This window comes from Scardinius erythrophthalmus (assembly GCF_964197995.2).
Source record: "Scardinius erythrophthalmus genome assembly, chromosome: 2".
In the NCBI taxonomy this organism is placed as follows: Eukaryota; Metazoa; Chordata; class Actinopteri; order Cypriniformes; family Leuciscidae; genus Scardinius; species Scardinius erythrophthalmus.
The window spans coordinates 3171426-3199245 of NC_138222.1; the positions used below are offsets into that span (position 1 = coordinate 3171426).

At 41.4% G+C, this 27820-nt stretch overlaps 1 protein-coding gene across 9 annotated transcripts in view; it reads right to left on the reverse strand.

Annotated features, from left to right (window-relative positions):
- The window catches only part of cbfa2t3 (CBFA2/RUNX1 partner transcriptional co-repressor 3), a 74521-nt gene extending 49170 nt beyond the window's left edge, over positions 1 to 25351 (reverse strand). For 2 of the 9 annotated variants that reach the window (XR_014029635.1, XM_081358797.1), the window contains exon 1: positions 24874 to 25314. Coding sequence is in view for 4 of the 9 variants with exons in the window: in XM_081358797.1 (XP_081214923.1) it covers positions 24874 to 24997 (124 nt within the window). In the remaining 5 variants the exon portion in view is untranslated. Of the gene's footprint in view, positions 1 to 1524; positions 2442 to 24873 lie in introns of those variants that run through there. The other 7 variants (XM_081358796.1, XM_081358794.1, XM_081358795.1 and 4 more) reach the window with 5 other exon arrangements.
- Between the last annotated feature and the right edge of the window lie 2469 nt (positions 25352 to 27820).

The following is a 27820-nucleotide window of genomic DNA, read 5'->3' on the forward strand; positions in this document are numbered from 1 at the left end:
ATTTATGTTGTTCCAAACCTGTTTGAGTTTCTTTCTTCTGTTTAACTAAAAAGAAGATATTTTAAAGAATGTCAGTGGCCAGACAGTTAATGATAGGAAAAATAAAACTATGGAAGTCAATGGCTAACTGTTTGGTTAACAACATTTCTTCTTTTGTGTTCAGCATAAGAAAGACACTCATACAGGTCTTGAACAACATAAGGGTGAGTAAATGATGACAACATTTTTATTTTTGAGTGAACTGTCCCTTTAAGAACTAGTATGATCAACTATCAGTTAGTTACTTTTCAGTGTTAATTTAGAGCAATCTACATTTTTATGTAGCTGACTTATTATGAACGGTCTTAAAAAAAAAAAAAGTTGACTAACTTGTAAGCTTAGCAGTTTATAGTAACACTGACTCTAAAGACCCTCAAACAAGTTCTCCATATCAACACCAATGTCTCCTCATCTGTCTTTACTTCATATACTGACTCTTCTATTAAAGCAAACTGAATCATTTTGATTAATGAATGGCGTTCTCTTAGTCGGTGCGCAGGGATATTTGCCTGTAAAAGCTGTTTGGTGGTAATGTTTAAGGATAGTCTGTGGCCACAGTGCGGTTTCACCTTTAGACATTCAGCTGTTGGGAAAACTATTACCGTCTGTTCATTCATAATTCAGCTGCTCTTTACTGGGGTCAATTGAAGAGTAAAGTGGTGGTTTGCAGGAGCATCAATGCTGACTGGGCTGGACTGAAGGACAGTTAAGACAAGTGATGTTGCAACAGAGCATATTGTGGTTTCATCCATCGGTGTGCTGGCAAGGTTGCAATGAACAATTCATCATAATGCACCAGATCAAATCTTCATTTTTCTGCTCATATCTAGACTAATCATTTTAAGATGAACAGGTGCAGAGATTGCCAGGCCGATGACTGCTACTTTTCCATTAGATTAAAGCTTAAATATGCTGTAGTTTTGTTATCAGCCAGATTGCTTGTCAGTGAAATATTGTATTATAATAAACATAAATGAAAGCTCTTTCTCTTCAGAATGTGTTAAACAAGGCAGCATGTGAGCAAATTTCTGACAGATCAGATCAAACTGAAGCAGTTTAAAGAGGTTGGAATTTTTTGCCATTAAATGAACATTTTGGTTGCATTTTTTTTTTTTTTTTTTTTGCACACTGTGACTAAAACGAATAGGCTAATTTACAGAAAGATTAAGAAAGATATTTTGTATGACTTAATGTATATTTAATTTTTGTTTCGAATTCATTTTAGTGATAATAGAACATTTATTGATAATATTAGGCACCTAATTTGATTCGAAATAACTCATTGTTTACAAGTATTTCATATTTAAAACTGTACCTGTCCTGAACACACGTTGATCATTTAATTTCTATATTTGGTACTAGAAGACATATCCAGCTTTACAGGCATATAGAATTATCAGCCCATAGCCTACTATACTGAAATGTAGGCTTTTTAAGAAATAGTCGTTTATATTGAACGATAAATAAAGCAGAGGCATAACTTACTTTTGAAGGTCGAAGTCAAACTGAGGTAATTGCAGCCACAATAATCCACGCGAAAAATAAAAACAGAAGGGAGATTATTAAGCCTCGATCTTCATTGAAAAAGACAAGAACTTTCCAAAATGAATAAAAATCATATATGCCGTTTTGTAAGAGTGTCTGAAGATAGAGAGTTCTGAACTCCTTTGGATTGCACGCGATGTTGACTTTCGTAATAAATAATGAGGTAATTCAATTTGAAGAGAACGAAAATATATCATTCAAAGCTAGAACACAGCCCAGATTTAGTATTAAAGTAGTGAGACTTTGGTATTACGTTCCTTTCAAATGTCAAAATCTTGATAAATTTCTTAGTAAAAATGCATCGGGCGAAAAAAAAAGTTCGCTTCGATTTCTCAAATCACAAAAAAAATAGTCCTCCGATTCAGATCTCGCGTTTTTGGTGGATTTTATATCATATTCCACAGAAGATGTCCGCGATCCCTCCAATAACATAGAATATGTTTTTTAATATTGCCACTGATGCTCCATTTTTCTCCAAGTAGAAGTGTAGTGGATATTGTCTGTGGTAAATCCCGAAAGTCCTCGTCTAAAGAAACGATTTAGATAGGGAGTGTTTCGGAGATCTTTCCGTTAATACTCCAACTGTCCTTCGCGAACTCCCGCCACACCGAATTCGAAAAAACGGTCCGTTAAAAACATCATTCGCGTCCCGGCTAAACTGATGCTACACATTCCGCGTTGTCTCGCTCTGCACCATCTCGCGTTTTGGTTTATTTTTGTTGTTGTCAGTGGTTGGAAGCTGGTGTGTTGTTGTCTAATGACCCTTCTGTCTGCGTTTAAAACACCATCTGGAGAGGAGAAGCGTTCTCCTGCGCTCCTAACCCCTCTCTCTCTCTCTCTCTCTCTCTCTCTCTCTCTCTCTCTCTCTCTCTCTGACAGCCTGCCTCCCTTGTGCGGCATAACCCCCTTCTGATATTGACGATTCCTAATATAATTCATATCACATTTTTAATAGACCTGCTATTAACATAATTAGGATGTGCCCACAATTTTCTGCAATTCTTAAGGGATCATAAGCGCTGTCCCTGTCTCTGATAAAAATGTCAGATTGATTCTCCGGAGAGCAGTATTATTGATGGTCAGGGAAACGGGTTTTTGTATGTATTTTGATCAGGCGCCGCTAGGGGCCGCTGTTTCCCCATATCACGTACACGCGCATTCATCAGGCGATTGACAGCAAGGCAGCTGGTGCCCGAAGCCCGATAAGGCCATTCACATCAGATGGGGGATATGATGTTTTTGTAACACAGTTACAAACTGAGTATTTCATTTTACAGGAGCATCATGTGCTAAAACATTGGCTGTTGATGGATGTATAGTCCTACTTTTAGTAGTAGGCCTAATTTAGCTATATAACTGCCTGCTACTATGCATATAGCCTACTGTTTTATTTGTGTGGTAAAAACAATAGGCTACAGTACAAATTTCTAATATTAAAGCAAATTTTACACATATTCCAACATTTGACAACATAGTATCCAAATAGCCTACTTTTTGCCTTCATTTGGTTTATCTTTTTCAACCTAACCAATGTTTTATGAAAATGTTTTGCAATAAATGGCACTCAGTTTGATATTTATAAGTGTCCATATATCAGTTCACTGAATGTGTCTGAGACTTCTTATAAGATGACTGTATTGTCGGTAATTATTTATTTAGAGACTTTAATTATCCATATTGTTTTATTTGTGTGGTAAAACAATATATAGTGCACTACAAATGTCAAATATTACTGCAAATAAGTGGCATCTGCATACACATTTCCAAGCCACACAACAAATGTTTTATGAAAATGTTTTGCAATAAATGGCGCTTGATATTTTAATATTCAAGTGTCACTGTATGTGACAGTCGTATGCACTATTTATGAATATGGATAAGAGATGGCATTTCCACCGACATTTGAATATGAATATGACTTTTTCTTCTTGTGGTTTGGGCAGAATTTTCAACGCAGAACATATTCTGAGGCATTGGCGGAAAAGCTCTAGTAAATACAGCTGCCGCTGCTGCTAAAAAATGGACCAACTTCTCCATTTTATTCAGTTGATTCCCCCGTTTTTTGACTGTTTAACCATCGCTGCACCTGTTAGCCATTCACTGTTTTTGTGACTCAGTTTTAGGGGAGGATTTAGCGGTGTCACCGCAGGTGAGCTGATGAGAAACACACATCTGCCTTTCTTTCTTCCCCACCCCTCAGAAACGACGGATGTAAAGACATGTAAACAAACACAGTTAGTGCTGTTGGAGAAAAGTACACAGAGACATCTGCCCCGTTGCTCCTTCACTCACACCATTGCTTGGTCAGCCTGAGAAAGATTATAAGCACTCCGATAAAATCACAAATATGACATAAATCCATTACTGGTTATTGTTACGGATTTTCTTCCACATTCCACGGTTATTTTATTACAGTGGTCCATTATAAGAAATGAAGCGCACAAAAAACGTTTTTTTTTTTATATATATTTTATATTTTATTCCATGCTACACGTTACATGCGGTTAGTAATAACTATAAATTATGCATAATTACATGCAACTAACCCTAAACCAAATGCTAATCCTAACCCTATGGTAAGTATTTAGTTACTTAATATTAATTAGTTCTTAAATATATAATTACAGTGTAAACAATTGTAAGTTAAAAAATGTACCACATTTGTATTACTTAACAAATAAGGTCTCATTAGTTAACTAACAATGAACATAACATTTGTTACAGAGTTTATTAATCTTTGCTAAAATTATGTAATAAAAATACAACGGTTCATTGTTATGTTAATTCGGGTTTGTTTAAATAATATTAACACAACTTTTGGTTCTATTGTGTATTATTAAATGTTGAAATTAACATTAAACATTAATAAATATTGGTAACTTTATTTTAAATTCACGATTGTTTTTTAAATAGACGATCACGATTCTGAGTAGTAGTAAACTAAACCAAATAACATGTAATTTACAAGAGGTTCTGACAAAATGTCATTGCTGGAGTCTTTTTTTTTTTTTTAAATAGATCATTTAAATTAATTCATTTTAAATGTTGGGTTGTGTGAATAATTCAATGACTCACTCATAAATACATTACTTGTTTCATTACTGGATGAATCAGCGTTTTTGAACGAATCTCTTGAATGAATGATTCAATGCCAAAAACATATTTTAACAGTCACGTGTCGCCACCAACTGGCGTAACAATGTAATTAAATACAATCTTTATTTGAAGCGTCACACTACTTTCAAAAGGTGATTTACCCTCTTTGATCACTAACGTAGACATCAGTGTTTATATCAGAACTATGAATTATTGATGGCTACCGAAGCGGCGTGTTAGCTTAATGCTAATTCCAGTTCTCACCGGGTTGCTGCTATCGTTCGCCAGCATTCATCTTCTTTCACTCGTGGACGTCCCTCGAGGAAGCATAAAGACAGGAGAACTGTTTCCATATCTCCACGAATCAATCAAAAAAACAATCGATTCTTGTGTCCCGACGCTCATTGTCGTTTACCTTACCATATCGTGTCATCTGAACCTGGCATAATGCAGCTAATTTATGTACCTCATTGTAAAGTGTTACCCTTATTTTATTGTAAACAGTTTATATGTGCACTTAAAAAATATATAAATATCCATAAAATGTATCTGTGACGTTTCCAAATTGTCATTTCAACCCCTCCTACTTGTCCATCTGTTCTAGAAACTGATTTAGCCTACATTATTTTCCTAATTTTACCTGAAAATACGTCACATTACTGAAGTAAAGAGCTTTACATTGACTTAAGGGAAGCGTGTGAGTAAAAGCATGTGTGTGTGTGTGGGCGTGTGCCAGTGTGAATGTGTGTGAAGTGAATAGAATTGAACACAACTCTAGATCAAAACTCTCAGCCTTGAGAAATCCAGTAAAAGCCCAGCCCTCATTGCTCCGGCTCCACCTCTCCTTCTCATGACAGCTAATACCCAGCTCACAGATATGGAATAAATCCTCTACACCCGTAATTCTTAATCCACCGTACTGAAATATGTGGTCAACTCTGGTGTGGACATGTAATATCTGCCCAGATATTTGAGGATTTTTCTACAGCCAAAATGCAATTTGCACATTTCAATTCTGAATGTGTCAGTCTGTGTGAGGGAAAACATCTCAAATCAAGTGTGAGACATTGGGATCTGTTTAAAGAGATTAAAACAACCATTTCTGGGTTATTTGACAACCCAGCGCTGGGTAAATATTGGACAGAACACATGCTGGGTTACTTTTATCCAGCTTGTTGGGTTTTAAACATTAAAACACTGACCCATTTGCTGGGTTGTATTTTCGACAGTGCTGGGTCAGTCAATGTGATATTGAAGGTTTTTCATTTTAAATGATAAAAATCCACTCTAAAATCTCTGTTTTATTCAATCACGACTTCAGAAGTGAGACGTATGAAGTTTCTGATCTCCTCATGTTCTGTTTGAGGTCTGAAAAACCTCAAAGCCCTTAATAACAAGCTATTCCAGACTATTCCCAATATTATCAAACTAATTAAAAATTCAACTTGATCTTCCATGAAAAGATCAAGACTATCAAAACATGCTAAGATTTTCTGATTGTGTTTGTTTGTTTTCAGACTGACCCCGAACCACAGCATTACTGTACTGGAAAACACACACCTTCCTGAAAACACACACCGACTTTGTGGTGAAACAGATGGTTAGAGCTTCAGTAATATCCACTGGCTGGAGTTTTAAGTTCAAGGGAACGTATTAAAAGTATTTGACGGGGAAATAACTTTATTTTATACACACAGCAGGGTTTTCCGGGTGTTTTCTCTAAAGAGCTCGACTATACTCCTTCTGATGCCTATAGGGTCGTTCCTTCTGTTTATATATATATACACTGATTATATTATATATACAAAAAATAGTGTTGGTGGAGCTTGGTTTAGCAAAGACTGGTAATAAACTGAGAAACTTGTTTTAGTCATGCTTCTGTGATTTCTCCACTTAGGAAAAGAATCTCACAGATATCAACAATGTTAAACCTCATTTTCTATATGGTTCAAACTTTTTGCATCTAATCCTTTTATATTTTCTCTCACATACATCGTCTTCATCAGGATGGGTTTCTGGTTGTCTGTAGGACTGTGAGATGGATAACTGGTTGTCCCGGGGCGTGATGAAGTGTTTATGGCTCTCTGAGGAGTTATAGCCCTGTCTGTCCTAACCTTTCGGGTCTGTCTATGGCCACACACACTTACTCACACACTCCTGCTATGCCTTTGTCTTATGGTGAGGCTAAAGCTTCAGAGAAAGGGTTAAAATGGATGGGTTAAGCATGAAACATACTTCTATGGGGTATTATTTATATTAAAATGCATATATTAAAATAGCATTATGCTATTTTAAAGGTTTTTAATTTTGTTTTGAGGTTTTCTACAACAGGTTTACATGCATCCAAGGTCAAAAAACACTTGAACTTTCTCATAAATATACATTGCACAACACCACATTTGGTTCAATCAAGGATTCAGTCTCTCTAAACCCCGCCTTTCTGAGAGCTTCCTCTGCTCTGATTGGTCACATGGACTGGTCTGCTGTGATTGGTTGAATGCTTACAGCAAGTGTCAAAAACCAAAGGCTCATTAGCATATCTGAATTTCAGCTCTGTATCATCCTCATCTTTTGATACACAGTAAAACAAATAGTAACGATGGTGACTTTACCATCGTTAGGTAAAGACGTACGACGTAGGGGCACTTTATGTCTTAACAACAATGCACTAATATTAAAATTAATCAGTTGACACAATGTACTAATATACTAGGAATGCACGATATATCGGTCGAGATATGTTAATTTTGAATGTTATAGGTATCGGCCTGATAAGAAAATTTGACCGATATATTAAAGCTGATAAATAATATTTCCTTCAGCTGAGACACTGCAGATGCAGTTCATCATAAGGGTTCTGAATGGCTAGAAATATAATAGGAATCCCTTCAAAAAGGAAAAAACATAAAGCGCAACATGCAGCGCAAGTCTGTCATATCGGCTGCATAAAATTATCATGAGAACATTATAATTGTGTGCTTGGGACATGGATTTTAATGGTGAGACTTTTGTTTTTGTAATCAGGCTCTCAAAAATGATATAAAAATTTGGATTAAGATTTATCGGCCAATATATCGGTTATCGGCTTTCAGATATAAAGATTATTGGTTATCGATATCGGCCAAAAATCGGTGCATCCATCATATTTTACATAGAAATTATATTTAAAAAAAACTGCATGTAATTAAAGCTATAATAAGTTATTCCTGTGAACACTTTAATAATGACACTGTTGACCTTCAGTCACATCTTAACCCAACATTAAACCTTAACCTTACCACCAAACCTGTCCCACCTCAATAGCAGCACAAGAGTTACAGCGCAATACAACACCAACACAATGAAAAACGGATATGAAATTATCCGACTCAGTGTTGGGTTAAGAAGCTGGGCTGATTTGACCGAATCGGGGTTGATGATCATTCATAATCAATGCAAAACGCTAAAACGACCCAAAATTGGGTTGTTTTTAATTTGAACCCAGCACTTTTAGAGTGTATAACGCAACAGGAAGAATCTACAACAGGACTGTGATTACAACACTCACTGCAATTGCAACATGCAGTTACGCAGAGTTTCTGGCCTTATAGAGTTGCAGTGACTGGAGCAAATGGTGCAACATGGGATTCTTATCGCCGTGACAGCAGCTTGATTGACAGCTCTGTGCTCTCATGGGGGGGTGCGCTCGTAGACAGCCTGTCAATGTCAGCGCCTGACAGGTCCTCCTTTCTAGCTCATTTAGGGCTTTGTTGATGCTCTCTACACTCCTCCGAGTGATCGCTTTCAAACCCCTCCATTATGAGACGTATCTCTATTCCTCTGACCTTCATCTAGTGGCATTAAGAGTCTTTCTGCATCAGATAGAGGCCTTTCCACACTAATACGCTTTCGTTTTTTTGAAAATGGCCTTCAGTTCACACTGAAGAAACAAAGCTTTTTGAAAACGCTCTCTAAAGTGGATCAATTTGAGAACGCCGTTTTCGCGTTGTAGTGTGGACTGGGAAAACTGAGGTATTTAAAACCGATGACGGAAGTTTAGTCATGTGATGCATATTGCACCAATAGACATGTTTATAGCGGTATTGTGCCTGTTATGTGCTGTTCACTTTCACACTGTTGTTACTTCACACACTCTTCCTATCACAGTCCTGCAAAGATGACAGAATTCACTCATATCTGCTGTCCTGCGGCGAAACATGAGCAGTTTTAGACCAAACATATAATAGTGAGTGCGACCTGACGCTTCAGTGAATGATGAGATATTTCGATAAATAAAATGATCCTGCCAGAAGAATTGCGCGATAACTTTATTATGTATTTTTCCATCTGTATCATCTCAGTGAGCTTTTGTGAGGGTTTACGCATGCGCAGTATGAGGTGAGTTTAGCGTTTTCCAAAAAGTTTCTCATCCACACTGAAACGTCATAAAAAAAATAAAATGCATACGGAGAGCGATTCAGCGATCCAGAGCGAATCCGGATTAATGTAGACGTAGTGGCAAAGATGCTGGCATCTGATTTGTGCGTATTGTGTCCGTATGGAAATGACGCTTCAGAAATGAAGCAGAAAAGAAAGAGATAGCATGGGTAAGGTAGATCTTTTTCTCACTCGCACATTATAAAGCCTTTCCCGTGGCTCCAGAGTGCTGGAAAGAGATAAGACTGGGAAACACGGCTCTTTTGTCCTCTCTCTTTGTTCTCTCCCACTGAAGCTCCGGCTCTGTTGAGTCACCCGCTCAGACTGCAGTAAATGAAAGTTATTTTGAGCTCGGAGAGGGACTTTATCTAATGAGACGGTGGCCTTAGGCGAGGAATGGAGGCATCCAGTTTTCGGAGAAAGGCGCATTGCAGAAGCAGATGTGTGTTCGCCAACGTGTTTCTTCAGTGCAATCGCTGGTCTGAACCGCAGAGATTACAAGATGCGACGACGAAATGTGTGTGTGAGCGTGAAGAGGTTGTCATTTCTCAACAGGGTGATGCTGACAGAGAGAGGATATGAGACAGGAGAGGAAGAGAGAGAGAGAGATAATGAACAGTGTTTTGTAATGCGACATAGCGCAACAGGTTTTTGATATAAAATGTCCTTTCTGTGTTGCACTTTGCTGGCCTATGAGCTGACTACATTAAAAGATCATACTTATAATATAAACCCTCTGGTGCTCTTCGCGTTTTTTACATCTTATAAGATTTTCAAAATGTGATAGACCACAAACATGAGGACAAAAAATCCTAGATATAAGCGTTTTGCTCCTGTAGTGTGTGGTGTGCCATGATGTGACAAAGACAGCACACCACACACTAACAGATTTTCAACCAGAGTCTCGACTGTGAACACAGGAAATCTCGCAAAATCTCGCGAGACTTCAGAATAAGCATGGCGGACGATATGCTGGAAGAAATTGTGATTTGTAAATAGGCCTATGTCACACTTCCTGCTTCCGGAACGCGTAGTAGGGATTCAGAACTTCCGGTCAACAGTATTTTTCCATAAGGATTTATATTATCAGCCATAATGTCTAAACCATCCGAGGTACATCTGACCAGGAGCTATGAGGCTGTGAAACGAAGGTTTTTGCTCCTGTAGAAGCTATAAGTTCGTATGAAACCAACCTTGTTTTAAGAAAAACATGTTTTATCCGTGATCTTATGAAAAAAAAACTACACTACCCACAATCCTAAGCGTAGCAGCAACGTCTGCTGATTGGTCCAACTCGCTGTTACCATAGAAACGTGGCGAACGTTTGTTGTAGTGTACCGGGTTGCTCTGCGTCAGGACGTAGACAGCCATACCTCAGCTTTCACGCTTTTCCACTTGAGAGTTTTCATTTACCATCCGAACCACATCGTCATATGTGACTTCAGGCAGGTTGCGGAGAGATTTGGTCCAGCGGAATCTATCGGACTCCGCCATTGTAAAGAGCTAACCGGAAGAGCTGTATCCCTACTAAAAGACGTACTTCCGGTCTTCAATTTTTTCGTGATATAGGCAACAGAAAATTCACGTGAAAAAAAAACATTGTACCTACCATTATATATAACATTTTATACAGAAATATATTCATTCTTTATTGTCTTTATTTATTCTTTATTGGATTTATTGTCTCTTTAGAAAAAGTTATTTAATCCCTCTATAGAACCTCACTGAACCCTTAACACTCAGCTTCCTGTAAGTGTGTGTGTGTGTGAGAATGACCGTTGCTGCATTCCAGTCCAAAATTGTCATGCCCTTCACTCACAAGGCTAACTTCCCTTCGTCTCATTCACTCGGATGTACGTTATTGCGAGTGCCCACTACTGGCGGAAACTGCAATGGACTGAACTGGAACGTCCTAAGCCCTTGATCACTTGGAATCAGCTATGGAGCTAAGGGAAACAAATTTACATTTGTTTCCCTTTAAGAATTTGTTTAATGCGGCATCCAAATGTTTATAGGTGTGTTTGGGTTGTTTTAAATTAAAAAAATTATAATTAATATATCATAGAGTTGTCTGTGTGGTGGTGATTAGACGAGATATGTGGTGACGACACAATCGTACTGCATTGTGGGACATATGTGCCTGAAGTGTACATTTGAAGCATTTACATCGGTCAAAATCGAGGGAACGAGGGTCTGTCCATATAACCTTCCCTCGTCCACTTCACGAAGTGGAACACACTTCAAAATGGCGGCAGGGATTCCCCCAAGGGGAAGTGCTTAGGGAAGTTCGCAAGTGCGTGTCTAAAAGTGGACTGGAACGCAGCACGTGTCTTCCATCATCTCGCTTTCTGATCGGATATTGTTTCGTTTCACGTGATAATCTCCAGAGCGTGCGCGCGTTTGTCCTCGGGGTTCCCCCCACATCTCGATCGTAAATATTAAACATGTTGAATATTTACGATTCGCGATCGGGGCTGCTCCGACGTTCTTCCGATCAGGTTCGGACACTCTTAACACACCTCACACCAAGGGAAAATCTGATAAAATAATCTGTAGAACCATCAAGATAATCGGGACATAGCTAGGATTGTCGGAAGGGGGGAAATCGGCCCAAAATCAGCCCGATTATCTTTTGGTGTGTACCCAGCATTACATGGCAGATTATTGCTGAAGAGAAAAAAAAGTTTAAAAAAATGAAAAGTAAAATAATTTTACGTGTAGGCTATTGTTTATTTGTTTCATATCAGAAGTAACAAAGCGAGTGATTGGACGGGAGGCGCACTACAAAGATTTGTTCATTCGTAAAAGATCAAATCTCTGGACTTAAGAATCAATCAGTTCATCAGAACGAGAAACACAGTCCTAGCCATTCAATATCTATCAATTCTCGTTCAAATCTCATACTTTTGCTCGCAGACTTTGGTATCTTCAGCAGCAAATCTGAACACTATTTGCTGAGGTTTTTTTTTGATCAAGAGAAGGAATCAACCATTCAATCTAAGAGAAAACAACCGAGATCCCATTCATGCAGAGATCTGGTTCAGTTCCTCGCTGGTGTGAATTTGTGGGGTTTTCGTTAGCGTGTGCACATCTGTGCGTGGACCTCGCAGGTGCGCGTGTTGATGGTTAAACCCTGACTCCGGGTTTGTGTGTTCAGGCAGTTGGCAGCGCTGGGACTGGAGATAGCGAGAAGAGGGGGTTGACGCACACTATCAAGTCGTGAACATCTGTTCCTCATAGAGACCGCAGAGCAGAGGAAATAGGAATAACTGTTCTCTGCTTTTCTGTCTCGTACTTGTTTTGTCTTCATCTTCTCCTGTCCCACCCCCATGCCGTGTGCTCACATACACACTTATATATAGACATCCGAAGACTCCTTACTAGAAAGTACTGTAGTGGTACGCGGTGTGTGTCAGATGGTGTACTTGCTTATATATGTGACCCTGGACCACCTAACCAGTCAGTTAAATGGGTCATTTTTCCCTGAAATTGAGATTTATACATCATCTTAAAGCTGAATAAATAAGATTTCCATTGATGTGGTTTGTTAGGATAGGACAATATTTGGCTGAGATATGATTCTGGAATCTGAGGGAGCAAAAAAATCGAAACATTGAGAAAATCTCCTTTAAAGTTGTTCATTTATGTTGGCGATTGTGCAGCATTCACGCACAAAAATAAATGTTTTATATATTTACGGTAGGAAATTTGCAAAATATCTTCATGGAACATGATCTTTACTTAATATCCTAATGATTTTTGGCATAAAAGAAAAATCAATAATTTTGACCAATATAATGTATTGTTGGCTATTGCCACAGATATACCCGTGCGTCATGTGACTGGTTTTGTGGTCCAGGGTCACATATACCATGAATAATTATCATATACCATGGTATCTAACAAAACGACTCGTCACACAAACAAACAAACAAACAAACAAACAAACAAGTTCTGTTCCAAAACCTACAGATCTGACTTTTACTATCTTCATCTTCAAATCAAAAGAACCATTCATGAACTCTAATGTAAACATTAGCCATTAAAGACATAATTTATGACTAAGTGGTGCAGCAAACAAGTGTCTCGGGAACTATTTTATATTTGATCATTTATAAATCAGCGTATAGATTATGAGCATGTGCATTGAAAAAGCAAATGCATGACTTAGTATAAGTATTTATTAAAATAATATGAATGTAACTATACCTGTTCTTATAATTACAGTATATGTCTTAATGAGTCTTTATATGTTTATAGAAAATTAATACTTACTTATAGTTGTATAAATGGGGATATATTTCATTGTAAGCATGGGCTTCATACTGTAAAAAGTGTTACCGTACTTTGTTAAAGAAAAATATAGTTTTATATAATATAAAAATAGCCAACAAAGATCAGAATATTGGGTCCTGAGAGGCAAAACAGTGGCATCTGAGAATGTAAATTAATATATATATATATATATATATATATATATACAGTATATATATATATATATATATATATATATATATATATATATATATATATATATATATATATATATTTCATCAGTTGAGCCCAATTGGATATGAATATTAAAAGGGAAGACCAGATGTTTTATCAAGCTATTATTATTTTTTACATTTAGACACCGATGTAATGGGGTGCGTTCAGGTTGACTGGGACACTTTTTGCCATTGAGATGACTGGGAAAAAGAGAAGAAGACCATGTGACTGATTAAAGACACTGAATGGGACCGTTTTTACATTTTTATTTTAATTCTTAAAATAAGTATCTACTAAAAACAAACAAGCAACGTACAAAATAATCAAAATGTTCTCATTATGAGCAGAAAACAAAGTCAACGTGATTACGTCGCATCACAGCTAGTGCAAGATGAGCATTTGTGGTTAAAAAGTATATACATTTTTTATTTTTTTAATAAATTGTCCGCTGGTTTGTCTAGATATGAGACTCTTATTCCTCGGCTGGATCGTGTCGAGACTTTGAAGCTGCACTGAAACTCACATCTGGACCTTCAACCTGTTGGACCCCATTGTAGTCACTATATGGAGAAAACAGTGGCGGCTGCTGGTCCTTCAAAGAGGGGAAGCTCATTTTCGGCCTACATCATAAAAATTGTCCATTTATTCATACGTAAATTCTGCCCTATGTTCCTTTTCAACAAAATGCTCTGTGACCCTGTCGTACCATCTAGGCGTCTTTTCCAGTGACTTGACCAGTGTCCTCTCAATGGCCAGCAGAGTTAGCTATAATTGTATAAATGTAATAATATAATAAAATTATAAATAATAATATAATAAAGTATAATAATACTACTACTAATATTTTTTTAATTATTTGAATATTTTTTTAATTATTACTACTAATAATAAAGTAATAATATAATAAATATATAAATGTATAATTGTGTGAAATGTATTATGAAAATTGGCTAGCAATTTCGACACGCAAATACCAAGAAATAGGTTGCTGCAGGTTGATCCGCGATGGGACTGAGTGCGAACAGCTTCAGCGTCAGCGACTTTTTATTGTATGAATTCGCTGTCAATCAAAAGGAGACGCAGCCTTTCGACAGACCCTCCATCATCATGCAGAAGCCGGAGTCCAGGCCAGCCCACTCCTCATTCACTCCAGAGACGCTGAGCGTCTGTCACGGTTTGGGTTTTGTTTTTTGTTCCTGGTTCTTGTCATGTGATTCCGTTTGTCATGTGATCCTGCCATGTGTCTTGTCTTTGGTTAATCGTCTGATTATTGTTCACAGGTGTCCCTTGTCTGGTCGTTAGTCTTGTGTATTTAAGCCCTCATGTTTGCCCTGTGTCTTTGTCTAGTATTGTATGTTTCTGACTATTTCCTGCCATTGTTCTTGTCTCATGCCTTGCCATGCCTTTGTTTTATGTTTGTTTATGTTTTGAAAAGTAAAGTTTGCGTTTGGGTCCTCACCAGCTTGCCTCCAGTGGTTTGATTACGTAACAGAATACTAGACCAAATCATGGACCCAGCAATCCGCCTCTTCCGCCTCAGCCAGGGAAACCGTCCAGTTGAGGATTACGTGAAGGAATTCTGCGAGCTTTGTCATGGGGAGGATTTCAATGATGCTGTGTTAAAGGACATGTTCCGTCATGGACTCAATGAATCACTTTACCAGCTCATGCCAGCCAATACCCCTCGTAACACTCTGGTGGAGTATATTGACTTTGCCCTGATGTGGAGCGGTTCGTCGTTCACTGTAGGCTTTGCGGATGAGGAGCCCCGCAAGCCCACGGTAACCTCTAAGCCTGAGCTTCACGTCAGTCCCGCTGAACTTGAGTTTCCTCACGTCACGCCAGTCATCAGACCGGTCACCAGATCGGACTCTGGACGTCCGAGATTATTATCCAGCATGATAGACCCACCGCTGGCGTCAGTGCGATCGGCTAGAAGGGACGCTATCAAGCAAAACCCAGGGTCTCGTCCTGCCGAAACCACCTACCCAGTCGAGCCAGAGCCAGTCGCCTGCCCAGTCGAGCCAGAGCCAGTCGCCTGCCCAGTCGAGCCAGAGCCAGTCGCCTGCCCAGTCGAGCCAGAGCCAGTCGCCTGCCCAGTCGAGCCAGAGCCAGTCGCCTGCCCAGTCGAGCCAGAGCCAGTCGCCTGCCCAGTCGAGCCAGAGCCAGTCGCCTGCCCAGTCGAGCCAGAGCCAGTCGCCTGCCCAGTCGAGCCAGAGCCAGTCGCCTGCCCAGTCGAGCCAGAGCCAGTCGCCTGCCCAGTCGAGCCAGAGCCAGTCGCCTGCCCAGTCGAGCCAGAGCCAGTCGCCTGCCCAGTCGAGCCAGAGCCAGTCGCCTGCCCAGTCGAGCCAGAGCCAGTCGCCTGCCCAGTCGAGCCAGCGCCAGTCGCCTGCCCAGTCGAGCCAGCGCCAGTCGCCTGCCCAGTCGAGCCAGAGCCAGTCGCCTGCCCAGTCGAGCCAGAGCCAGTCGCCTGCCCAGTCGAGCCAGAGCCAGTCGCCTGCCCAGTCGAGCCAGAGCCAGTCGCCTGCCCAGTCGAGCCAGAGCCAGTCGAGCCAGAGCCAGTCGCCCGCCCAGTCGAGCCAGAGCCAGTCGCCCGCCCAGTCGAGCCAGAGCCAGTCGCCCGCCCAGTCGAGCCAGAGCCAGTCGCCTGCCCAGTCGAGCCAGAGCCAGTCGCCTGCCCAGTCGAGCCAGAGCCAGTCGCCTGCCCAGTCGAGCCAGAGCCAGTCGCCTGCCCAGTCGAGCCAAAGCCAGTCGCCTGCCCAGTCGAGCCAGAGCCAGTCGCCTGCCCAGTCGAGCCAGAGCCAGTCGCCTGCCCAGTCGAGCCAGAGCCAGTCGCCTGCCCAGTCGAGCCAGAGCCAGTCGCCTGCCCAGTCGAGCCAGAGCCAGTCGCCTGCCCAGTCGAGCCAGAGCCAGTCGCCTGCCCAGTCGAGCCAGAGCCAGTCGCCTGCCCAGTCGAGCCAGAGCCAGTCGCCTGCCCAGTCGAGCCAGAGCCAGTCGCCTGCCCAGTCGAGCCAGAGCCAGTCGCCTGCCCAGTCGAGCCAGAGCCAGTCGCCTGCCCAGTCGAGCCAGAGCCAGTCGCCTGCCCAGTCGAGCCAGAGCCAGTCGCCTGCCCAGTCGAGCCAGAGCCAGTCGCCTGCCCAGTCGAGCCAGAGCCAGTCGCCTGCCCAGTCGTCTGCCCAACAGAGCCTTCACCGCTGGTCCCGCCCAGCTCAGAGCCCTCTTCGCCGCTGGTCCCGCCCAGCTCAGAGCCCTCTTCGCCGCTGGTCCCGCCCAGCTCAGAGCCCTCTTCGCCGCTGGTCCCGTCCAGCTCAGAGCCCTCTTCGCCGCTGGTCCCGTCCAGCTCAGAGCCCTCTTCGCCGCTGGTCCCGTCCAGCTCAGAGCCTTCTTCGCCGCTGGTCCCGCCCAGCTCAGAGCCCTCACCGCTGGATCTGCCCAGCACAGAGCCCTCACCGCTGGATCTGCCCAGCACAGAGCCCTCACCGCTGGATCTGCCCAGCACAGAGCCCTCACCGCTGGATCTGCCCAGCACAGAGCCCTCACCGCTGGATCTGCCCAGCACAGAGCCCTCACCGCTGGATCTGCCCAGCACAGAGCCCTCACCGCTGGATCTGCCCAGCACAGAGCCCTCACCGCTGGATCTGCCCAGCACAGAGCCCTCACCGCTGGATCTGCCCAGCACAGAGCCCTCACCGCTGGATCTGCCCAGCACAGAGCCCTCACCGCTGGATCTGCCCAGCACAGAGCCCTCACCGCTGGATCTGCCCAGCACAGAGCCCTCACCGCTGGATCTGCCCAGCACAGAGCCCTCACCGCTGGATCTGCCCAGCACAGAGCCCTCACCGCTGGATCTGCCCAGCACAGAGCCCTCACCGCTGGATCTGCCCAGCACAGAGCCCTCACCGCTGGATCTGCCCAGCACAGAGCCCTCACCGCTGGATCTGCCCAGCACAGAGCCCTCACCGCTGGATCTGCCCAGCACAGAGCCCTCACCGCTGGATCTGCCCAGCACAGAGCCCTCACCGCTGGATCTGCCCAGCACAGAGCCCTCACCGCTGGATCTGCCCAGCACAGAGCCCTCACCGCTGGATCTGCCCAGCACAGAGCCCTCACCGCTGGATCTGCCCAGCACAGAGCCCTCATCGCTGCCCAGCACCGAGCCCTCATCGCTGCCCAGCACCGAACCCTCTTCACGGTCCCCGTCAGCCCGGTCAGAGACTGTTTTTAACCATCCCTCTCTGAGACCCGGGACTTTCCCCAAGTATTTTTTTGGGGGGGGCCAAAGGGCTCCGTCATGGCCACCTGAGGGGTCCTCACCACCATGGCCACCTGAAGGGTCTTCTCCGCCTTGGCCACCTGAAGGGTCTTCACCGCCGTGGCCACCTGAAGGGTCTTCACCGCCGTGGCCACCTGAAGGGTCTTCTCCGCCGTGGCCACCCGAAGGGTCTTCTCCGCCGTGGCCGCCCGAGGGGTCTTCTCCGCCGTGGCCGCCCGAGGAGTCTTCTCCGCCGTGGCTGCCCGAAGGGTCTTTTCCACCATGGCCGCCCGAGGGGTCTTCTCCGCCGTGGCCGCCCGAGGGGTCTTCTCCATCATGGCCGCCTGAAGGTATGTCTCCTCCCTGGTCGCCTGCACAGCCTGATCTGCCCTCGTCACCTGCACAGCCTGATCTGCCCTCGTCACCTGCGCTGCCTGATCTGCCCTGGTCTCCAGTCCTGCTACAGTCTCCAGGCCCTCTGCTGCTCCACGGGCCTGGCCCTCCATCCCGCCCCCGAGACCGCCTCCGCTTCACCGCCCTCCTGAACTTTTTTGTTGTTGTTGTTGTTTTTATGGGCGTCAGGAGCCGCCCATAGGGGGAGGGCTATGTCACGGTTTGGGTTTTGTTTTTTGTTCCTGGTTCTTGTCATGTGATTCCGTTTGTCATGTGATCCTGCCATGTGTCTTGTCTTTGGTTAATCGTCTGATTATTGTTCACAGGTGTCCCTTGTCTGGTCGTTAGTCTTGTGTATTTAAGCCCTCATGTTTGCCCTGTGTCTTTGTCTAGTATTGTATGTTTCTGACTATTTCCTGCCATTGTTCTTGTCTCATGCCTTGCCATGCCTTTGTTTTATGTTTTGAAAAGTAAAGTTTGCGTTTGGGTCCTCACCAGCTTGCCTCCAGTGGTTTGATTACGTAACAGCGTCATAATCGCAGCATTTATCCAATGACCGTCTAGTTCTGAAGCACTGAAAGAAACTGTTCAGAGCAGCTTCACTGAAGTCACTGGACGCTGGGCTTCAACAGGGAAAAGCACTGTGACGCTACGGGAATGATGAGAAGGAAATCGAGTCAGCCGACCTGCTATATGTTACTGATTCTGAACCAACTCGTCTTTGAGATGAACATGTTTTTAGTCAATAAAATGTCAACACAGTAGTACATATTTGACCATTGATTTTTTGACTTTATAGGGGAAGCCGAGCTTCCCTTGCAGTCTTAAAGAAATCCTCTCTGGGAGAAAAACCTTCATTTCTTTTCGACTGAAGAAAGAAAGACATGAATATCTTGGATGACGTGGAGGAGAGTAAATGATCAGGAAATTTTAATTTTGAAGTGAAATATCCCTTTAAATCTACTACAACCTCAACTTTATGAGTCGGATGTACAAGTGATTTTGTAGTGGTTGTTTCCAAGAATATATAATGAATATGACACATTATAATGCTGTCTTGTAGGCATTTAAACACAGCTTCTCTGTTTTAGCCATCCTGAATACATCAGATCCTCATGTTCTGTCATGAACCATCTGCACCTAATCCATGAACATTCGAACAGCGCTGCATTCCCGAATATCAGTGAAGTCCAACACATTATTGATTTAGTCTTTGTCATGGCTGGAAAAGCATTCAGGATAGCATAATTCCTCTGTCCTCATTCCTCCCTTAACACACACACACACACACACACACACACACACACACACACACACACACACAGCGCTGTCAGCTATGCTAAGATGCTAAAGCACTGGCCAACATATCATCCAAGCATACATATTCAAATAGCTGTGGATTAGCGCGGTTTATAAACCCTCTGCTGCCAGCGATAGCAAACAACCAGACTTTGTTTTGATAATTTCCCCCCTCTTTTTTTTCTTTAAAAATGTCAGGGTTTCAATTCGGCTCCCCCATCTTTTTCTGTGTGTGGTGGTGGGTGGCTGTTTTTCATTGCAGACTGGTGTGTGTGTGTGTGTGTGTGTGTGTGTGTGTGTGTGATGATAAGCCAGCGCTCTGACATCTCTCCGGTTATCGTTTTCCGCAGCTGTTGCCCGAGTCGCTCCACATCTGCCGCCTCACAAGAAGCTTCGCGACATGAAAAGCCCCTTCATTGCGCAGCTGTTGACTACACCTCCCATCAGCCCCTTCTCACACGTGCTGGAACGCAAAGATGAGATGATGTTGCCCAGAGAGAAAAACAATATGTGACCCTGGACCACAAAACCAGTCACATGGGTACATTTTTTGCTGAATAAATAAGCTTTCCATTGATGTATGGTTTGTTATGATAGGACAATATTTGGTCGAGATATTACTATTGTAAATCTGGAATCTGAGGGTGCAAAAAAATCGAAACATTGAGAAAATCGCCTTTAAAGTTGTTCATTTATGTTGGCGATTGTGCTGCATTCACTCACACAAATACATGTTTTATATATTTACGGTAGGAAATGTACAAAATATCTTCATGGAACATGATCTTTACTTAATATCCTAATGATTTTTGGCATAAAAGAAAAATGGATAATTTTGACCCATACAATGTATAGTTGGCTTTTGCTACAAATATACCCGTGCGACTCGTGACCGAGACGTCCAATAGATGTCTAGGTGTGCCGAAAGAACACCACAGACACAATGTAATAATCTCACAGTAAAACTGGGAGTTGTGAAAAATATGATACACCGGTGTTTTGCCAGATGAGAAGTTTATCTATGTATAATCTTTTTACTTTTTTAATTCATTTTATAACTGTATCATTTATTTTTTAAATTCCTTTTATAACTGTTTTAATTTTCCTTGCTTTTATTTTGTAATTATTTTAATTCCTTTCTGTGTAAAGCACTTTAAATTACCATAGTGCATGAAATGTGCTGTATGAATAAACTTCCCTTGCCTTGGTGTCGGAGGAAAAGATGTACGAGAGACGAGAGATGGTGTATTTTCCATGGAATTAATAAAATGGTTTAAAGGGGTGGTATAATGCCCTTTTCACAAGATGTAAAATAAGTCTCTGATGTCCCCAGAGTGTGTATGTGAAGTTTTAGCTCAAATACCCCACAGATATTTTTATATAGCATGTTAAAATTGTCACTTTTTGAGGGTGAGCAAAAACACACCGTTTTGTGTGTGCCCCTTTAAATGCAAATGAGCTTCTGCTCCCGGCACAGGGGGCGGAGCTTCAAGAGCTTGTGTCATTTTACCTCACACAGACACACTGAAAATGTCAAAAACTTTTATGTTCAAACCGGAGTCGGACAAAGATGGAGAGACTCAAGAAGAAGTGACAACATGTAGAAGCAACAGGACATTTCTGAATGGTTAGTTGATGAATTTATGAAGCTGATGTGGAGTTAACTATCATCTAGTCATTGATTAGCATATTCTGTCATGATAATCTATAAATCGTGTTCAGGGGGCGGGGTTATGTAAATTTTAGGGTTAGTGATGTCACTAACCCGGGAGGAATGTGGTGTAGTCTCTACCAGCCGTTTGTTGTAGTTCTTAAAAAGCGATTTCTGTAAAAGCAAATATCTCCCTTTGCTTTAAACTTTGAGCGTTGTAACTTTGCAGATGTTGTTTATGATCGAACAGCAACATTACACACTAACTAAAGTTAGAAAAGTCAAATCATAATCAACCACCCCTTTAAACATCACACTCATCCTCATACATGGGGATTGAGTGAAAAAAAGGATACAAATAAACATTCAACTCTGGTCACAAATAGAAAGGGAAATAAAAGAAAGTTATTAACTATAATCTATAACTGACACACTCTCTAACGCACATGCGCAGTTCTCATCTTACCTCGAATTACCGTAAATGCACTGTTATGTAAAGTGACCGTTACAGTGCACACTAGGGGTGTAACAATATATCGTATCACAATATAGCGCAATACAAAAACGCAACTATGTATCGTGGATAGTTCACCCAAAACAAAAATTACTGTGTGAGAAAGTTTAGTGTCAGTACTTCATTAAAGGAGAACTCCGGTCAATTTTAACATTGAGCTCATTTTTTTGTAAATTTGGAGTGCTGTCAGTACAGAGAACAACGACAAAAATCGGTGTTGCCTACATCGTGTTATCCTCTTTTTAAAATTTGCACCCTGTTGACTTCAATGGGGCAATATATAAACCTGCTTTTAGCCTCTTAACATCCTTGATGTGTCATTACAAGTGCACAGACAATGTGAGTGATTCCTTCAGAGTGATCACGAGTGAATCTGACTGCAGTAGATGTGAAAGATATTAATAAAAGTGATGTTAATTCAGCCAGCGCACATACCTGTATTTACATCCTGTTTTCGGTCGAAGTCCAGAGTAGTCGATTGCCGAGTTCTCCACTGTTGCTTAGTTACCTATGATCGCGTGAACTCGACAATCGATTACTGTGGACTTCGAACGAAAACAGAAATCATATTTATCTAAAATTATTCTGTATTTTCATCTTCAGAATCATGAATATTGTTATTCTGGTGTCTCTATTGTCCTGTGCTTTGGGTTTCAGCACCAAGTCCAAGCCTATTCATTTACACACACAATGAAATACCAAATTTAGCATTTTAAACAACAGTACATTTTTTGTTAACCTTTTACCATATGTCTTAGAGTATCGCAATAATATCGTATCGTGAGATCAGTATAGTGATATGTATCGAGTCGTGACATGAGGGTATCGATACGCCCCTAGTGCACACACACCTCGATAGGTAGCAGTGCCTGAGACAAGCGTTGGCCTTCGGGACGTTTAACTCGCTGCCTCAGCCATTTTATCACTGAATTACAGGGGATGTTTATGACTAAGCCTAATCACCCTGGGCTTATCAGGGAAACGTGTGCAGAGCTCATTATTGCCAAGAGCCGAGCGCCACAGGTAATGTGCAACGCTGTATATTACCTTTCAACGCAAGCTAAAACCATTTTCGCCCTAAAGCCATAAAGTGCAACTTAAAAGTGGTACTTTGGCTTAAAATTCTTGTATTTGGTCTCAAGTGGCTTCAGAGTTCTCAGATATTGTGATCCCGGTTACATGATTTGCTGTGCATGTGCTTTTATCCTGTGCAAAGAAGTCAAAAAGGGTACAAGGTAAAAAAAGACATGGCCTTTTCCTGGAGATTCAGTTTCTGTCCGCCTTGCTGAAAAGAGGCTATGAGGTCACGAGATCGGGATTTTTCCGAGGTGTATATTATAAAGGCTTGTGAAATAATTGGCTAATATTGTTTTAAGTCTGCTTTAGTGCTGAGAGATATTGCACAGCACCAAGATCCTCTCATCTGAGCTGTCATTGGTCTGTCAGCGCTCGTCAATGTCAAGAAATTTGAGACGACCAATCAAATCAAAGTGGGCGGGGCTCTATTCACAGAAGCTGCTGAGCGTTAATTCCAGTGCACATTCACTGCTGTTCAAAAGTTTGGGATCAGCAAGATTACATAAGCATTATTTTAAAATAAATCAATACTTTTATTCAACAGGGATGCATTAAATTGATCAAAAGTGACATTAAAGACATTTATAATGTAACAAAAAGATTCTATTTCAAATAAATGAAGTAGAACTTTCCATTCATTAAAGAAACCTAAAATAAAATGTAAACAACTGTTTTCAACACTGATAATAATCATCAATGTTTCTTGAGCATCAAATCATCATATTAGAGTGATTTCTGAAGGATCATGTGACTCTGAAGACTGGAGTAATGATGCTGAACATTCAGCTTTGATCACAGGAATAAATTACAGTTTAAAATATATCCAAATAGAAAAACAGTTCATTTCAGTTGTCATAAAATTTACAAATACTGTTTTTTTTGTGTGTGTGTGTTTTTTTGTGTGTGTGTGTGTGTGTGTGTGTGGGGGGGGGGGTATTTTTAATCAAATAAATGCAGCCTTGGTGAGTATAACAGACTTTTCTTAAAAACATTAAAAATCGTACCGATCCCAAACGTCTGAAATGCACATATGTTGATCAGAGAAATAAACATTTCCCTCATAACTCGCTCAAATTTGGACCTCAGTGATTTTCAAACCCGGCTGGTCACCAGAATATGTTTTGGATGTTGTTCTCCATCACAGGATCCCACCAGATGTCTCTACGTATTTCTTCAGAAGACATTGACTAGGATTACATGCATAATGAGATTTATGCAATATTGCCTCATGTAAACACAATTCCTTGATCAAATTGATGCGATTAAAAAATGTAGTCAATCAAGCACAGCCATGTTTTGGTCAAATTTTTCTGCTGTTCACCAGTTTGAATGTTGTTCTCCATCACAGCATCCCATCAGACGTCTCTACCAGAGTATTGGGCCAGAATCATGACAGAACGGCCGTGTTCTGACTCTACAACACATGCATGTTTCTGTCTCTCACCTGCTGACTGCTGAAAATTGTTAAAAGTGTTTTTTTGGGGGGGGGGGGGGGCAAATAAAAGAAATCAATACTTTTATTCAGCAAGGGTGCATTAAATTGATCAAAAGTTACTTATAATGTTGCAAAATATTCTATTTCAAATAAATCAAACATTTTATTCATCAAAGGATCCTGAAAAAAAAAACAGTTTTCTCAACATTGATAATCATAAATGTTTCTTGAGCATCAAATCATCCTATTAGAATGATTTCTGATGATGTGACACTGAAGACTGGAGTAATGATGCTGAAAATTGTCATAATATTTACAAAATACTGTTATTTCTTGGTATTTTTAATCAAATAACTGCAGCCTTGGTGAGCAGAAGAGACTTCTTTTACAAACATTAAAAATCTTAACGATCCCAAGCTTTTGAAATGCATGTATGTAGATCATTTTCTCGAGGGAACTTCTGAACCCAACTAACTCGCTCATATTTTGTGATTTTAGTGATTTTAAACCCTTGCTGGTCACCAGGATATGTTTTAGATGTTGTTCTCCATCACAGGATCCCACCAGTCGTCTCCGCTAGAGTAACATGGCAAGAATCATCCAGCATCGCATGAAAGAACGACTGTGTTCTGACTCTACAACACATGCATGTTTCTGTCTCTCACCTGTTGACTGTCTGCCGGACAGTCGATGAAGCATGACCGTCTGAACGATGGAAGATGCTCTCCTGATCCCAGATCTGTGAAGTCTCCTTGCATGGATCTCTCCAGCCATCTCATCCCAATGCATCAAATCCACAAATCAACTCCAAAGACCCAGCTATAGTTGTGGGAAGAGCAAAGGCGTCCAGTTCAGGAACACACGCAAACGCCTTCAGGAACGCGACCCAACGAGAAGATCAGATGCAAGGATCTCGAGTCCTGGAAAAGTTTTCCTCCTTTTAAAATGCTGACCACAAACTCTTTCCTCTCTCTAGCTTCGGTAGCAATATCAGTGCCGTTCTCCACAGTTAATGGGCAAGCAGTGTTATTCTGTCACAGCAGGAGACATGTTCCTCTCTCTCTCTCTCTTTATCTCTTTCTCTCTCTCTGTAACCGCTCAAAGGAAAGGGTGTGTGTGTGTGTGTGTTAGAGAGGTCAGACTGACTGTGGGCTGAGACTGTACTTTAATTGGTCAATGTGTGTGTGTACATATTAAACCGACTAGAACTGAGTTAGAATCTCCCATTGATGACAACCAAGCACAATTGTAGTGATATTTCATAAAGAGAGTTAGGATAAATCTGTGATAACATCTAAATTAAACAGCTTTATACAGTCAGATCAAAAATTATTCAGACACCAGATATAATTTTTGATATTTTTTTAGTGTGTGCAGGACACTATAATTCATTTATGAAAGTGAGGAGAGCAAAATAAAGTAAACTGAGACATTTTATACCCAAATATTGTTCATACAGTGATTACCAGTAAAATTAATAATAATTTGGGACCAAATATTATTCAGACACTTTGACCTGATCATGTTTTGTTGAAGTGTTTTTTCTTTAATTGCTAATGCTCTTTTTACACACAGACTGAACAAAATGAAGCATTGCTTGGTGATTGGTTGAGCTAAACTGGTATTATCTAATTGTGTAGTTAAATTTAACAGCTGACAGATATTCAACATAACTCATGTGTGAGACAGTCTAACAGAAGGACGGACAAAACCAGTCAAATATCAACTGATTCTTGTCATATTTTATTACCGTTTTCTAAACTATAGCGAATAAACTGTGATAATGTGAGAAATGTTGAAGGTGTCTGAGTACATTTTTGTTTGGTTGTATATATATAGATATAAATCATGTCCTCAGCTCATGTGTGCTGTCCTCATGTTCCCCAAGCGAAAGTAAACAGTGAAAGCTCACACACAGGTTTCCTCTGGCAGGAACCAGATGTGTGTGTGGGCAGATCCTTCTTCCCGTTCCTACCGGACAGTGTTGCCCGTTCTTCTGATAAGTTCAGATGGTTCAAGGGCGAGAATCTCTGTGCAACTCCCATCTGAAGGCATGAAAATCAAGCTTTTAATGTGGTGTTTTTAATCTGCTTTAAGACAAACCATGTGTAAATTCATAAGTCGACAGCATTGCTGAGTATTTCCTCCTTAAAACTGCAGTGAACCAAAGACAGTCTCAAAAACACGCTTTGAAATCGCTGGTGTTTCTGACGTCACAAACTACCTTGTAACCAATCAGATCAACGTGTGATCGTCAACCAGTGGATCTCTGAGCTGAGGGAGTGAGTGGAGGCGGGGCTCATTTGCATATTCATAGAACCACGTATAAATGAGGCAAGGGTGTAGAAAAATAAAGAAGCTTAAACACTTAAACATGTTATTTTGCTGATCAAAGATGAGTTTTACGGGATACAATTATTGACTACAGGGGGACTTTAAAATCTGAAGGCATATTGCAGCATTTCTTGCAGTTGGCATCAGTTTAAAAACTTAATTTTTATATTTTGCAGAGAAAATGTGAGACTAAGGTTTTGCCTGTAGTTGCCCAGGCATTGACATGTTTTCTGAAGTGTTGTAAGTGGTTTTCAGCAGGTTTTTGCTAAAGCCTTCGTGACACACCAAGTTGACGTGGAAGAACTAGCAGCGATGAAAGCCGACTGTTGGCGCGTTTCCATTACATATTTGCGCAAAACTTGTGAAATTTTTTCTAAATGTCGACAAAAAACTATTGAGAAATGACGGCGTTTCCATTAACCGATGTTATGCGACTAAAACTTCATTTTTCCTCTCTCGATAAGTAAAATCATTCCAAAAACATTGTAACGGACGTTGGTAGGATTATGTATATCCAGCCACTGCACTGGCCATTATTATTAACCGAAGGAGATGTATGTGTGTTTTCCAAGCATTAATGGTGAGGAACGACCCTTATTATACCTATGAGCTGCACATATGAGGAGTTTCTGGGTGTTTCTCCCTCATTTCTGCTGCGAGGTCTTGATTGTGGCATTTATTTGAGGTTTAGAATCCAGTATTCCTGTAATTCTTCTGTCTTTTATGAATTTAATAAAGAACTCTGTCTCGTATTCTGTCCAAACACACCGCGTCATCTACGTCAGGTGACTGTAAATGCGCAAAAACTGTTTCCATTGCAGTTTTGTGAAATATTTCTTTTTCGAATTGCCTGAAAAACCTCCTCATGCGAGCGTAAAAACTTTTTTGCGATAAATGGAAGTTTTTGCAAAATTTACGTGTTTCCATTGGGCGTATTTTCAATCCGCAATTTCAGTTTGCGCAGTTTGAAGGGTAATGGAAACGCGGCTTGTCGCCTGTGTTTGAAAACACTGCAACGACTAGCGGCGACTGACAACTAGCACATGCGTCTGCGATGCGACATAATTTGTCTGTCCACACTAGACACGACCCGACTGCGAGATGTGAGAGCCAATCAGAACAGCGTGTGGGCAGAGTCAGCCAATCAGAACAGCGTGTGGGCGGAGTCTCGCAGCACCAGAGAGTCATCTTGACGGCACTCGCAAGAAAATGGATAACTAAAATCAAATTCACAAATATTACACCATTTAAACATTATTAAAAATACATAGGCTGAGT